Source organism: Prionailurus viverrinus, chromosome D4, assembly GCF_022837055.1.
Source record: "Prionailurus viverrinus isolate Anna chromosome D4, UM_Priviv_1.0, whole genome shotgun sequence".
NCBI lineage: Eukaryota > Metazoa > Chordata > Mammalia > Carnivora > Felidae > Prionailurus > Prionailurus viverrinus.
In genome coordinates, this window is record NC_062573.1 from 14254372 (window position 1) to 14268283 (window position 13912).

The window sequence follows — 13912 nt, forward strand, 5'->3', positions numbered from 1 at the left end:
AAAAAGAGCATCAGTGAGCAGGACGACTACATACATAGTTGGATCCCTGAAGGAGGTAGGATCCAGAAATATATTTGAGGAAATCATGGGTGAAATTCTCCCAATGTTGATGAAAACTATAAACCCACAAATCCACAAAGCTCAATGAATCCCAAGTGAAAGAAATATGAAGAAACCTGTACCAACGCGCATCATGACCAAATTGCCTAAAACCAGAAATAAAGTAAACATCTTAAAAGCAGCCAGAAAAAAAACGGATTCCATACAGAAGAACAAAGATGACATTAGCCTTCTCATCAGAAATATGTACCATAAGACAGTGAAACATCTTCATCGAAGAAAAAAAAAATTGCCAACCTAAAATTCTTTATCCAGCAAAAATACCTTCCCAAAAGGAAGGTGAAAATAGAGATCTTTTTTGACTTCCAAAAGCTGAATGAATTCATCGTGGACACCACCTGCACCACAAGACATGTTCAAATCTCTGGGCAGCAGGAAAATGATACTCTCGAAGTCTTGATCCACACAAAGGACTAGAGGGAACACTAGACACGGTAAACTACGTGGGTATATACGTTTCTTACTATTTTAATCTCTTTAATAGAACAACAAGGTGGCTCAGTCGGTTAAGCATCTGACTTCGGCTCAGGTCGTGATCTCATGGTTCACGAGTTTGAGCCCCGCATCGGGCCCTGTGCTGACAGCTTGGAGCCTGGAGCCTGCTTCAGATTCTGTACCTCCCTCTCTCTCTGCCCCTTCCCCACTTGTGCTCGCTCTCTCTCTCAAGAAAATAATAAACATTTAAAAAAATTTTTAATAAAATAAAAAAGAAAAGAACAATATAACTAGGATAAGGAACCATTGACTTAAAAACATCATCCTGGAATAAATTGTTATATGTTGCCTTGTCTAGATTCTGACAAAGTAATTGCAAGAAGCAAACTCCAGGAAAGCAATTAGCAAGTTAGCGCTGGCGGTCCTGTGGGAGTGTGGATCCTACTTATGGAAGAGGATAATTTAGATGTGTTTAGTATAAAGTACAGCAGACACAGCTGAGAGATGTGGCTTGGCTCACGTGCACTCAAGCCGGACTATGAAGCTTATGGAGGACAAAGCCTACCTCTGGATCAGCGTACTGTCAGGGGAAGAAATATAGGGACAGGGGTCATGGCATCCAGAGCTCCCAAAGGTCCTCCAGGGAAATTTCACTGGGAGCTAGGGAATACATCTAGGTTGGTTTGACTGGAGCTGTAACTGAGAGAGGTGGCGTGTATTCCCGTTGCTTCCAGACCCTCGCCAATCACTCCTGGGCCCCTTTGACTGTCCCCACTGCCTTACTGAAACTGTTAACTCAGAGGTCACCACTGACTTCCTAATTATGAAAATCAGGTGCCCATTCTCAGCCCTCATCCACTTGCCATAGTTTTCCTCTTGTTTCTCTGATAATTCCTCTATTTTGTGGCTCTTCCTGTCTTCTCGTAAGGTATGTTCCCCAGCCATGCCCTTCTGTCCCCTTCCTGCCCCAATACCCTGTCCCTCCAAGATCTCCACTCCGGCTGCTGCTCTGTGTTGTTCTGATGAAAGCCCAGATCTCTCTCCAACCCCGGGCTCAGGGCCACCTCTGTTCTGACACACTTACCAACAATCTTTCTCTCTGCACTGGCTCTCTCCCTGGCTGCTCACCTAGACCAGCCCTAACTGTCTGCTTCCATATCTTTCTACCAAACTAGACTGTGAGCACCTCTAATGCAGTGACAGAGGTGTGTCTTCTTAGCAGCTGCCTACTTCCCACCTTAGCATCTGGCACACATTTGAAAAAATCAAGTCTTGCCAGGAAATTCAGATCTAAAATCAGCATACAAGGCATAAATTGTGAATAGCCAAATTACCTTCAAATAAGCCCTTAGTCACCCAGAAAATACCCATGGCATTGTAAATTAAAAGGGGAACAGCAAATTTGCTTCTCCCATCTTGCACTCCCTCTGAGCTGTATTTTCATGGAGTGACAGAGCTGGAACAGCCCCCGCCAGCTGCATTGTACTCCCCTGTCACTCCTGCCCACTTGTGCTTCATTTTTTGGCTCTGTACATTGATTGAACTTCCATAAGTGAGAAACCACACAAAACCATAACTCCACTGTAAAGGCTTGAGGGAGGAATCTCTTCCTCTCTCCTTCAACTGGTTTCTCCTTCTGGCCTCCCAGTTTCCGATCATGACAGCATCTCACTGAATCGGGCTGAAAACTCTTTGGCTCCTGCCTCTCCCCTTACTCTTTCTTTCCAACTTCCAGGTTCTTGTTAATTTTTCCTTTGCACCATGCCCCTCTGTCTCCATTCTGTTGCCGCCCACATAATCCAGGCCCTGATCACCTCCCATCTTGACTCCTATGACAGCCTCCTAACTGATCTTTCCGGGCTTGCTGGTCTCCCTCCAATTCATGTTTTCCTGCCATCAGATTAACAATTTCTAAAGCACTTCCTTAGTCCTATCTCTCCCTTAGTCAAAAGCCATCGATGGCTTCCCATTGGCTATCAAATAGAACCCACTGCCTCCAGCCCGCCATCCAAGGCCCTGAACAATGTGGACACAAGCTGTCTCTGACCCCACCTTCCACCCTTTCCAGATGGGAATATGGCAGTACTTGCTTATGTCCCAAACTTCTTTCACCTGCATCGCTTCCCTCCACCAAAAGGCCACCTCCACAAACATCTCCACCTGCCAAAACCTAATAGCTTCAGATAGGAGCATCCAAAGGGCCCCTCTTTCTTCACACTCTGTACCACTCAGCTCACACTGCTACATTACATGTACCCTAAAGAAAAGGAGATATGTCATATCTGCTTCTTATTCATTCGCCCATTCAGCATATATTACTGAGCAGTTATGATGTGCCAGGCACTCATCTAGGTACTGATGCTATACAGTGAAGACAGATACGACTCGCAGAACTCATAGTCTGGCTGTGGACGGTGGCAAGAGACAAGCCACGAACTCCACAGAGGCCGGGAGAGGGAAAGTGAAAGAGGAGAACGTCACCCCGACAGCGGTCAGAAAAAGCTTCCCAAAATAATAACATGCAAGCTGAGATCTAAAGGATGAGTAGAAACTAGGCAGAGAAGAGAAGAAAAGAATTGTCCAGGTTAAAGGAAAAGTACAGAAAAAAACAAATTTTTTTAAAGCCTGAAGGCAAGAGAAGACAAGACCCCCTACAACCAAAAGGAAAAAATCATAGAGCTTCAGGGGGAGAAGGAGGGAACTGGGCCTGAGGAGACAAGCAGGGCGCACCCGGGCCATAAGCCTACCTTGTAAGGTTTGTAAGACCAGCAAAAGGGGTTGGGTTTGATCCCGAGGCCAAGGGAGAGTTTTAATTATTTTTGGAGATCCCTTCCAAAACAGGGCCATCCTTAGAAGTAATATAGGCTCAAAAACAAACAAACAAACATAACTGAATTTATTGGTTTCACCTTCTCTGAAGGCAAAATCTGGTCAAGAAAATTTTAGAAGAGCCTCAGATAATTTGTGGTATTTCTACTTATCAAATGCTGCCTCCCTGAGTCTTTGCCCAACTGAGAACTGTCAGGATCCTCAATAGCTCCCCCATTTCCCCCAAATCCTAGGCCTCTGGGCATGTTCCAGAATTTGTCACACTCTTGAAATAGTTCTAACAATGACATTCTAAATTGTTCAAAGACAAATTCATTTGTGAGGGCATTTAAATTGGATCATATATTTCATTGGTAAATGTGGGTTTTTTCTCCATTTACTCACAAGGAAATGTCTTTGACTGTGTAGACCCTGGCTTCAGAAAGAACCAGAGGCCTCCAGTCTTGGGAGAATATCGTTTCCATAATGTAATATCACCACCTAGTGGTTCCAAACAACTTCACCAAGTAATCCAGGAAAATTTCTAGCTACACACCTGGAGATAACTTCATCTCTCCAGAATTTTTTGTTTCTCTATCAAGATAATCTGTGGTCAGGGCACATGGGTGGCTCAGTAGGTTAAGCATCTGACTTCAGCTCAGGTCATGATCTCATGGTTCATGAGTTCGAGCCCCATGGGCTCTCTCCCGTCAGCACAGAGCCTACTTTGAATCCTGTCTCCCTCTCCCTGTCCCTCCCCTGCTCGTGCTCATGCGCTACCTCACTCTCTTTCTCTCTCTGTCAAAAATAATTTTTTTTTTTGAGAGGGAGAGAGAGAGAGAGAGCGCGTGTGCATAAGCAGGGAAGGGGTAGAGAGAGAAGGGGACAGAGGATCTAAAGTGGGCTCTGTGTGCACAGCAGAGAGCCCGATGTGGGGCTCAAACTCACAAACCATGAGATCGTGACCTGAGCCGAAGCAGACACTTAACTGACTGAGCCACCCAGGTGCCCCAAAAATAAACAAAAAAAAATTTTTTTAACGTTTATTTATTTTTTGATAGAGACAGAGCATGAGTAGAGAGGGGCAGAGAGAGAGGGAGACCCAGAATCTGAAGCAGTCCCCAGGCTCTGAACTGACAGCACAGAGCCTGACGCGGGGCTCGAACTCACGGACCGTGAGATCATGACCTGAGCCGAAGCTGGATGCTTTAACCAACTGAGCCACCAGGCGCCCCTAAACAAACATATTTTTAAAAAGAAAGAAAAAAAAAGATACTCTGTGGTCGATTGTCTAACATACAGTAGGTATTCAATAATTGTTAAATAAATGTATAAACAGAAGGGCAAAATAATTTCCTACCCTGGTACCTTATGGCAACTGAAAAGAGACAATTTAAGTCTTTCCAAGATTCCTCTGGATTCCAAAGGGCCTCTAATCATGCTTATCTAACAGCCAGAGGTATTTCTGTCTTTAATTTAGCAAACAATTCCTTTAGGCACATTTGAATAAACAGATTTTTTTAAAGGGTCACTGCTACCATGGATGAAACCTTGACCCGCTCCCTTCAAAGGGAGCTTACTGTAACCCCAAAACAACGAAGAACAGAGTCTGTTACCCCAGATACCAGGCCCAACACCAAAACAAAAGACTAGCTGGTGCTATAAGGAGGGGAGTGTGGACACAGACCGTCTGAAGACTGTTTCACTGACTCTTCCTCTCTGCACAGGTCAAACTGGGCCAGGTATCATTGGAAAGTGTGCTCAGAAAACATGGTGACCCAAACAAAGTGGCTTACTGCTAGTAGGGATCATAAAAAAGAAGAAAAGAGGCCAGAGACTACTTCCTTAGGAATTTAAGGGTACTAGGACAATATTCCAACTAGCTAAGTCTTTAAGACCTCTTGTCTGTTTAAGTGCATAAAGCAATTCTAGCTAGAGCCTCCTGGCTGTTAGGTCGTAATTCTCCTGATTCTTATGGCCCAGATGGTGGGGAAATGGCAGTTGGCAACAGTTACCTGGATCCTCTTCCCTCAGAACATTGAGAGGTTGATGCAAAGCGTTGAGGAGAGCTTCTTCCCCTCAGTCAATTCTTTTATACATGGTCTCATTCTTCCTTTCTGATTAAAGACGGCTTCTGATCAAAGCCCCAGGCTCTGCTGTGTGTTAAAGAGAGGGAATCAGAGACACATCAGAGTCCAGCGGATGAGAGGAGCGAGGACCCAGGTTCTAAGCCCAGCCCCCATCACCTGGTGGCCTTTGATTTCTGGCAAATTACTTACCCTCTCCTGCAAGGCCCCCAGGTACTGTGACGAGGGTTGTGGACCAACTCTCGGGGTGCCGATCATACTGTAATCATTGTAGATTTGTACACTCGTTGAGATAACTTTTCGACAGATGGTAGTAAAGTGTCATAAAGGGCGCATTTTTTTTTTTTCCTAATTCACTAAGGCCCCAAATGGGTTATCATCAGCCCTGGATTCTGAGCCTGTTTTCTAGTCTGTAAAATGGACACAATCCACATCTATCTATAGAGTTGGCCAGAGAACCAACCAAAACGGTGGGTATACACTGCCTTGAAAGGCCCTAAATTCTGTTTGTGATTTGAGGGATAGGTAGAACAAAGGAGAAACAGTTTTCAGCCTGCAAATGGTTTTCTTCCCTTTGAAAATAGAAGCAAAAGCCGGTGTTCAAATAGCAAACATTTTCTCACTCAAAATGTCATGATTCGAGAGGGAACTCTGTACCCATCAACAAATCTGAAAAGAATGTGCCAACTGCAGTGAGTTGTTTTACTAAGTAGTTGAACTGGTAATAAAGTAATTAGAATTTCTCTTCTGAGTCTTCAGATAAAATAAGCAAATGAGAGCAAAGCCCTGCCCCATCCTCAGCCACACTACTGGCCACTGGGAGTCAGGTTTGCTCGTGTGGACAGGTCTGAGGGGAGACTAAGGAATTGAAAAAAATGTGTACATTTTTAAGTTAGCCCACAGAAGTCATTCTGCAAGGTAACGTATGTTTGGGAAATAATTATCTTCAGAAAACAGCCCACATAACGCCTCTTGGATTCCCCTCACTATGAAGATTCGGCTAAGTATAGTTCAGTCTAGTAACACAAATGGTGTCATATAATTTTGATTTGGCTTAGAAGAGAAGAATGGGTAGGCAGCAGTTTTAGCTGTCTAATTTGGTCTGTTTTGAGACAAGTGTTAAAAAAGAGTTGAACATTTAATCTGCCTTTCTTTGTACAAACTGTACTTAGGGGAACCAAATAATTGATGAGGGATAAGTTTCTCTTACAGAAAGATGTCAGACCCAGTCCTGAATTCCCCCTTCTGGCATAACAGCATGAGATGCTCCGCAGACTGCTGTCCAGTGAAACTGGTGAAAATAATTTTTTTAAAAAAATGATTATGTCGGGGCGCCTGGGTGGCTCAGTCAGTTGGGCGTCTGACTTCAGCTCAGGTCATGATCTCACGGTCCGTGAGTTCGAGCCCCCCGTCCGGGCTCTGTGCTGACCGCTCAGAGCCTGGAGCCTGTTTCGGATTCTGTGTCTCCCTCTCTCTCTGACCCTCCCCCATTCATGCTCTGTCTCTCTCTGTCTCAAAAATAAATAAACGTTAAAAAAAAAAACTTTTTTTAAATGATTATGTCTCTGAAAATGTCCTTAGCAGCATACAGCACATGAAGAAACATTTGTTCAAGAAAATCCACAAAATCTCAGTAAGAACAGCGTCTATGCTGTGTGACCCTAGAGCCATGCCCCACCCCAACTTCAGTGAGACAGAAACCACTCCAGACTGCTGCAGCCCATGGACACAGGCCTCCCTCCCCCGGCCCCAAGACAGAGGGCTCTCTCTCCCCAGGAGGAACAAGATGTCATTGTTTCTCATCCTGCCCCCAGCTACTGGTGGCTGAAGTTAAGTGCTAGCGAGTACCAACAATAGTGGGGGCTCTCTTCTTCCACCTAACTCCCCCTTATGGGAAGGAGACTTGACCCTGGGTGCAGAGCTGGTGAGAATAATGGATTCCAGCTACCCTATCTATGACCCTCCCCCATTCATGCTCTCTCTCTCTCTGTCTCAAAAATAAATAAACGTTAAAAAAAAATAAAAATAAATAAAAACTTGAAGGACAAAAACATGAAAAAAAAAAAAAAATCCTTCCAAAGACCAAATTCAAGGTCCCCTGAGACTCTGAAATTCTGAGTCTTTACAAGTATCACTGAAACATTCCTACAGACTCAATAATTTAGAAACTAGACCTTTATAGACTCTTTCAGGTTAATACGAAAATGATTATTGGGTGCCATCTCTAAAAGAAACCATTTCCAGAGAATGAGAGGAAAAGCTGGGAACACAGGAGGGTGTCTCACGGGCCAAATTCATCTTCCCTTTTTTTCTTTTTTTAAAGTAATCTCTATGCCCAACGTGAGGCTCAAACTCACGATCCCAAGATCAAGAGTCACACACTGCCGACTGAGCTAGCCAGGAGTCCCAAAATTCATCTTCCTTTAACTGGAAACCTTTCAGAGCTTCAGAGGGGAGATAAAAGTGACCCAGAAAACAGATGAGCAGAAACATGTCTCCCCTCCTCCCAGAAACAGAATGAGTCTTTTGCTTAAGCAGCAGTTGTGTTTAATCACTAAAATTATTCTGTTCCTAATGAAAGAGAAACAATCTGAGTTTAAAAAGGATGAGGCTTTTTCTCCTCAATTATTTTAGAGGCAAGGAGAAGTGAACGAAAAAAGCAGCATCTCTATGGTCAGGCCCTGGTAAAGCCTCCAGGGAGCAGAAGTCCCCTCTGCTTTCTGCCCTTATGTCCAAGGTCACCGTCCTCAGGATTCCAAGCATTCTGCTCTGGAGTAAGACTGCCCTGCAGAGTCTTGAAATACTCTCCACTCTCTGACCTGGAGAGCTAGTTCTCCTCATCCTCATCGTCAGTGGCCTGAAGAATCCTCAGTAGTTTGAGCTCAGGGTTCCACCTTGTTCTAGATGTACCATCTGAAAGGTCCTCTGGGCTCCTCTCTTGGGATTCCAGCACAGCGTCCTCCTGAGTGCTGATGTCCTTGTTAGAGGGTTTGGTCTTAGATAATTCAGGATCTGAAAGAAGACCCAGCCATTAGCTGCACCCGCAGCCCTCTCCCAACTGTGCCAAATGCAGGACAGAAAAGGAAGGGCTGCGTGTCATTAGGACCCTTCTGAGGGATGAGGACTATGGCTTCCAGGGAGGTGAACCATCCTTGTCAACAGGAGTTCAGCTCTCCCGGGCCTAAATGACTTACTAAGCTTCCTCCACCCTAGGAACTTACCGTCCTTACTGGGGGAGGAATCCAGATAATTCTTCATCTGTGGTCTCTCTGTGGAATCCTGAAATTCATTAGAGTAAGTGTAAAGAAACTTGAATCAAGACTTTAGGAAAGTAAGGGTTTTTCTAAAAGATGCTTTTCTTGGAAAAATTAGCATCTAAGACAGGACAAAATGCCACCTCCTGAGACTAAAGAAAGAAGCGTGTATCACACACTCTTTGCCCTCTAGACTGACCAGATGAAGCCAGAACCCACTTTTCTCCATTCCCACCTGTCAGCTTAGGGTGCACTGCCTCCAAAGGTGGCTCCCAACAATTCCTCCAATTCCTCCATGCACATGCTGCCCCTCCCACCAAGAGACGGAGTACGTTTTCTCTCCCCTTGAATCTGGGCTGGGCTTGTGATTTTGTGACCAATAAAATATGGAAGAAGTGACATTGCTCCAGTTTCAGCCCCATCTGTTAAGAACGTGCTTTCATGAGGGGCGCCTGGGCAGCTCAGTCAGTTAAGCATCTGAGCTCAGGTCATGATCTCACGGTTTGTAGGTTTGAGACTCACATCGGGCTCTGTGCTATTAGCTTGGAGCCTGGAGTTTGCTTTGGATTCCGTGTCTCCTGCTTTCTCTGCCCCTTTCCCTGCTCACACTCTGTCTCTTCCTCTCTCTCTCTCTTTCTCTCAAAAATAAACATTAAGAAAAAATTTTTTAAAAGAAGCCCAAACAAGCCACGGAGAGGCCTCATAGAAGAGAACCAAGGCAATTTGGCCAACAGCCCCACCCCAGCCACTGGCTGAAAGCAACTGTGTTGAATGACATCAAGCAACACCAGAAAAATCATCCAGTCAACCCTCAAAATCACAAGAAATGATCAACCACCGCAGTTCCGGCTTTGAGGTGGTCTGTTCTACAATAATAGATAACAGAAACAGGGCCCTGGCAGAATGGCTCCCATACTCTTACCTGCTTCAAGGTGAGTCCTTCTAACTTCATCCACTGTGGCTGCTTTTGGTCACTTTTCCAACCCAACAGAGTTCTGTGACCTAGTGATCACAAAGCCAATTCAGTTCTCTGCTTACTGGTATTTCACATCCCATTGTTGGGCTTCTAGGTGACCCCTAGTCTATAAGTCCCTACCCCGTCTAGGGTAAGACAGGTTAGAGGAGGTGGAAGGGAGTTCAGCCTCCAAGTTCTACCTGTGAATCTGTTCACCTGGGACTGTGACCACATCTACTACAGAATTAGAGATCGGGGCGCCTGGGTGGCTCAACCGATTAAGCGTCCGACTCCAGATCAGGTCATGATGTCACGGTTTGGTCTGTGAGTTTGAGGCCCGCGTCAGGCTCTGTGCTGATGGCACAGAGCCTGGAGCCGGCTTCAGATTCTGTGTCTCCCTGTCTCTCTTTGCCCATCCCCCAATCACACTCTGTCTGTCTCGCAAAAATAAATGAATGTTAAAAGAAAAAATTTTTTAAAAAGATTTAGAGATTAAGTTCAAGTGTATGCTCAATGACTTAGAGTTCCTCCAAGAAACCTAAGGGGCAGGTATCTGCACCTCTTAGCAGCGAAAGAAGCCCTAACCCTAGGTTTTCCGTTTACGAATACTCCTCTTACCTTGTGGTACCAACCCTAATGTCTCCATATTCACTTCCAAAAATGGAACCCCTCCCTTCCAAAAGCTCTAGTTCTAGGATTCTTCTGCATCAGTCGTTTCCCCATCTAGTCCCTGAATGCATCCGCCCTTTCCTTTCTCAATTCCCTTCCTCTAAAGGAACATCTTCCAAGCTGCCACCAGAGATGTTATGCTAAAAGGCAAAGCGAAACAAGATATTCCCTTGCTTAACACTTCTGTTGGCTCCCTACCAGCACTGGTTCTCACCCTAGCTGCATACTGGAAGTACCGGGGGTTCCATTTACTGAGGCCCAGGTTCCAATACCAGAACTTCTGATTTAATAGGTCTGTGGTGCATCCTGGGTATTTGAGATTTAAAAGCCCCTCAGCTGATTTCAGCGAGCAGTCAAGGGGGAGCACCCCGACCTGGAGCAAAGGTCAAACACCTCAGCAGGCTACACAAGCTCCCACCTGCCTCTTCAGCCCAACATTTCATCACTCTCTCTCAAATAACCGACAGCTACAATGGACTGCTGTGTTCCCTGAGTAGCCACACTCCTCCAAGATGCCTCTGCTAAAGCTATTCCCACTTCTGGGAATTCTCTTTCAAGTCAGTAAAACGCTCACACATTCAAGATCCAACGCAAAAATCAACTCTTCCATAAACCTTTCTCAAGCCGGTGAGGACAGGCCACTGCTCTAAAAACAGGAGCACCTGGGTGGCTCAGGTCTTGATTTCAGGGTTGTGAGTTCAAGCCCCACACTGGGCTCCATGCTGGGTGTGAAGCCTACTTAAAAAAAAAAAAAAAAAAAAAAAAAAAGGGCACCCAATCACCTATTGGAGGCATCAGGAAGAGGAACGAAAAGCACTTAAATGAATTCAGGGCAGTGCTGATCACCCCAGATGAGGAGCTAACCTTGGACCAGTCAGCCCCACCCTGGGCAACAGCGCTAGCTCTGTCTACATCCCACGTGAAGGTCAGGAAGCTTCCAAGATCTTCAGGTCACAGGCCACTGTTGGCATCTGAGAGCTCAATGGGATGGGAAATAAACCGAGAGAGAGAAGCATTCTTCTCAGGAAACAGCTCTCCTGACCCTCCCACTGCCCCAGGGCTGGAGAGCAAATTCTGATGCTGAAACGATCAGCAATGTCCAGTCTTAATAGGGCACAAGAATCTTCTAAGGTTTCAGGGCATTCTTTCTCCCTTCTGTTCTTTCTTTCTTTTTTCTGCACTCAAACTGAGCAATGTCAGAGGGACCGGGTAAGTATATCCTTCAGCTCAGACACGTGATAAGGACTCCAAAAAGGGGGGAAATATCTCTTCTCGCATCCAGCATGAACACCAGAGGGAAAGAATCTCCTATCAAGATCGGCTACTTGCCTCCTACAGGGGACTAGATAGTATGACCTCAATCCGAGCCTCCAGGAACTAACGTGTAGCTGGGAAGTGGCCCTGGATTCTGCTTCTTTAGAACTCTCTGGGGGCTAATCAGGGGCCCTGGCTCTTTCCTGCCTCCTTGCTTGCTCTTCATCCTCAAATCACTCTGCCTTTTCTAAAGACATGAGGAAAGATGCCTCTGACTCATGCTCATGGTCATCTCTCAAACGCCCACATGAAAAAGACACCTGGCCCAGCTTGCTTCCTTAGTAAACGTTTGATGGAAGGATGATGTATGGTAGCCCAGCCAAAACGTTCCAAGAAGAATTCCGAATGCCCGACAAAGGCAGGTCCCAAGGTGACGGACAAGTTCAATTCTTCCTGCCCTCGGCTACGTCCTGAGATTCTGTCCCTCCCAAACCCACATTCTCCTTACCATGGCGTGGGCCATAAACCATGGCACCTGAACGTTTATGCAAAATGTTCGGGCTCCCTGGATCGCTCTTGGGTTTCTTTTTAGCCTCCTGAAACCCACATGAGGAGGAACTGAATTAGGACCTTCGGAAGTGAAGAAAACGTTTCAGAAAGAGTCTAAAAGAAGGAAGTCAATATCTGCAACCAGCCAGAGAACAGGGAGGCGGACACCTCATACATCCCTTCCTGTTCCAGGCTGCGCCCCTGCCCCAGACCCAGCCAGTCTTAGGGCGTCCCTCACTGCCCCTCTACCTGTCTCTTAGGTGGTGTTTTCACCAGCCTCTGCTGCTGCTGCTTCTGCTGCTGCTGCTGCTGCTGCTGCTGCTGCTGCTTGTGACCTGGTGACCAGAGCACCGGCTCAGTCCTCTTCTCCCTGACAGCTCCCACCCGCCCCTGGGCTGCTTGCTCTGCCCTGCTCCACAATGGCGACAACCCCTTTGTCAGAACCAAGCCATTGGGCGGGGGGGGGGGGGGGGGGTGCGGGGAAGAGAGCTGCTTTCTGAAACTGCAGTTTCCTGAGTTCTACATGTGATCCTGTATGACTCTGGCCACAAACATAACACAATTGGGACCAAGATCAAGTATAAGCACTGTGGGCTGAGGGGGAACAGTACCTGAGGATCTGACAGCACCGGAAAATCTACCTTCTGTGTTCAGGTTAGAACACAATTTCTTCAAGTGTTCAGGATATCTCAATGCTGGTCTCTGGAGAGAAAAAGAAGGAAAAGATGAAAAAGAAGAAAAGGAAGAGAGGAGGAGGAGGAGGAGGAGGAGGAGGAGGAGGAGGAGGAAGTAGATGAGGAGGAGGAGAAGAAGGAGAAGGAGGAGAAAGAGAAGGAAGAGGAGGAGAAGAAGAAGGAGTCATAGGAGAAGGAGAAGGGGGAGGAGGAGAGGGAGAGAGGGGAGAAGGAGAAGGAGGAAAAGCAGAAGGAGGAGGAGAAGGAGGAGAGGGAGGAGGAGAAGGGGGAGGAGGAGAAAGAGGAGGAAAAGGGGAGGAGGAGGGGGAAGAGGAGGAGGAAGAGGAGAAGGGGGAGAAGAAGGAGAAGGGGGAAGGAGGAGAGGAAAGAGGAGGGGAAGGAGAAGGAGGAGATGGAGAAGGAGGAGGAGGAGAAGGAGGAGAAGGGGGAAGGAGGAGCAGAAGGAAGAGGGAAAGGAGGAGGGGCGGGAGGAGAGGAAGGGGAAGGGGAAAAGGAAGAAGAAGAGAAGCTCTACTGAAGTTCTTTCCTTTTCCCAAAATGTATCCCTCAAATGCAGGTACCCATCTAGCCAACGAGCACTTTTTGAGAACCCAGTGCGAGCAACATCATACCAGGAGCTATGGAGAGAGGAAACGGTGCGGAAGTGCGGAAGACACAGAGAATGTTACTGTCCTCAAGCCCCTCCCCATACATTTGCTTTCACTACATACAGCCCAGCCCTTCTATGGGGCTTGAGTCCAGCATGGAAGGATAGAGAGAAAGAATAGAAAGTCGCCTCCTCCAGCCTTGGAAAGTAATGAGTTGGGATTTGCATCTAGACATCCCTTTCCGAGGCCCCCTGGCTCTTACCTGCAGGGCGAGGCGGTGCACAGATAAAAACATCTTTGCAGAAATGGCACTGTCAGGTCGGCTCTTCTCCAGGGCAAGTTTCTTCTTCATCATGGCCAATTGCGTCTTCATCTCCAGAGAAGGCCTGGCTTTCCCTTCATCAGGCAAAAGGCTGAAGGGGACAGAGACAGCCAGACAGTCAGCGACAGTTCTTCCTGGAGAGCGTGGCTGAGGAAAAAGAGACGAAAAGGGCCACAA

The 13912-nt window shown here is 46.5% G+C and overlaps 2 protein-coding genes across 12 annotated transcripts in view; both read right to left on the reverse strand.

The window, feature by feature from the left end:
• The window catches only part of RGS3 (regulator of G protein signaling 3), a 140283-nt gene extending 134795 nt beyond the window's left edge, over window positions 1-5488 (reverse strand). For both annotated transcript variants that reach the window (XM_047830320.1, XM_047830318.1), the window contains exon 1: window positions 5379-5488. The gene's annotated coding sequence lies outside the window, so the exon portion shown is untranslated. The remainder of the gene's footprint in view (window positions 1-5378) is intronic.
• CD4H9orf43 (chromosome D4 C9orf43 homolog) overlaps window positions 5385-13912 on the reverse strand; it is a 30201-nt gene continuing 21673 nt past the window's right edge. For 2 of the 10 annotated variants that reach the window (XM_047830336.1, XM_047830337.1), the window contains 7 exons: window positions 13676-13826; window positions 12743-12833; window positions 12381-12466; window positions 12091-12178; window positions 9627-9706; window positions 8672-8729; window positions 7682-8462 (listed from right to left, as the gene is read on the reverse strand). In XM_047830336.1, the coding sequence (XP_047686292.1) occupies window positions 8278-8462; window positions 8672-8729; window positions 9627-9706; window positions 12091-12178; window positions 12381-12466; window positions 12743-12833; window positions 13676-13826 (739 nt within the window). In that variant the 3' untranslated portion in view covers window positions 7682-8277. Of the gene's footprint in view, window positions 5520-7675; window positions 8463-8671; window positions 8730-9626; window positions 9707-12090; window positions 12213-12380; window positions 12467-12742; window positions 12834-13675; window positions 13827-13912 lie in introns of those variants that run through there. The other 8 variants (XM_047830332.1, XM_047830331.1, XM_047830333.1 and 5 more) reach the window with 8 other exon arrangements.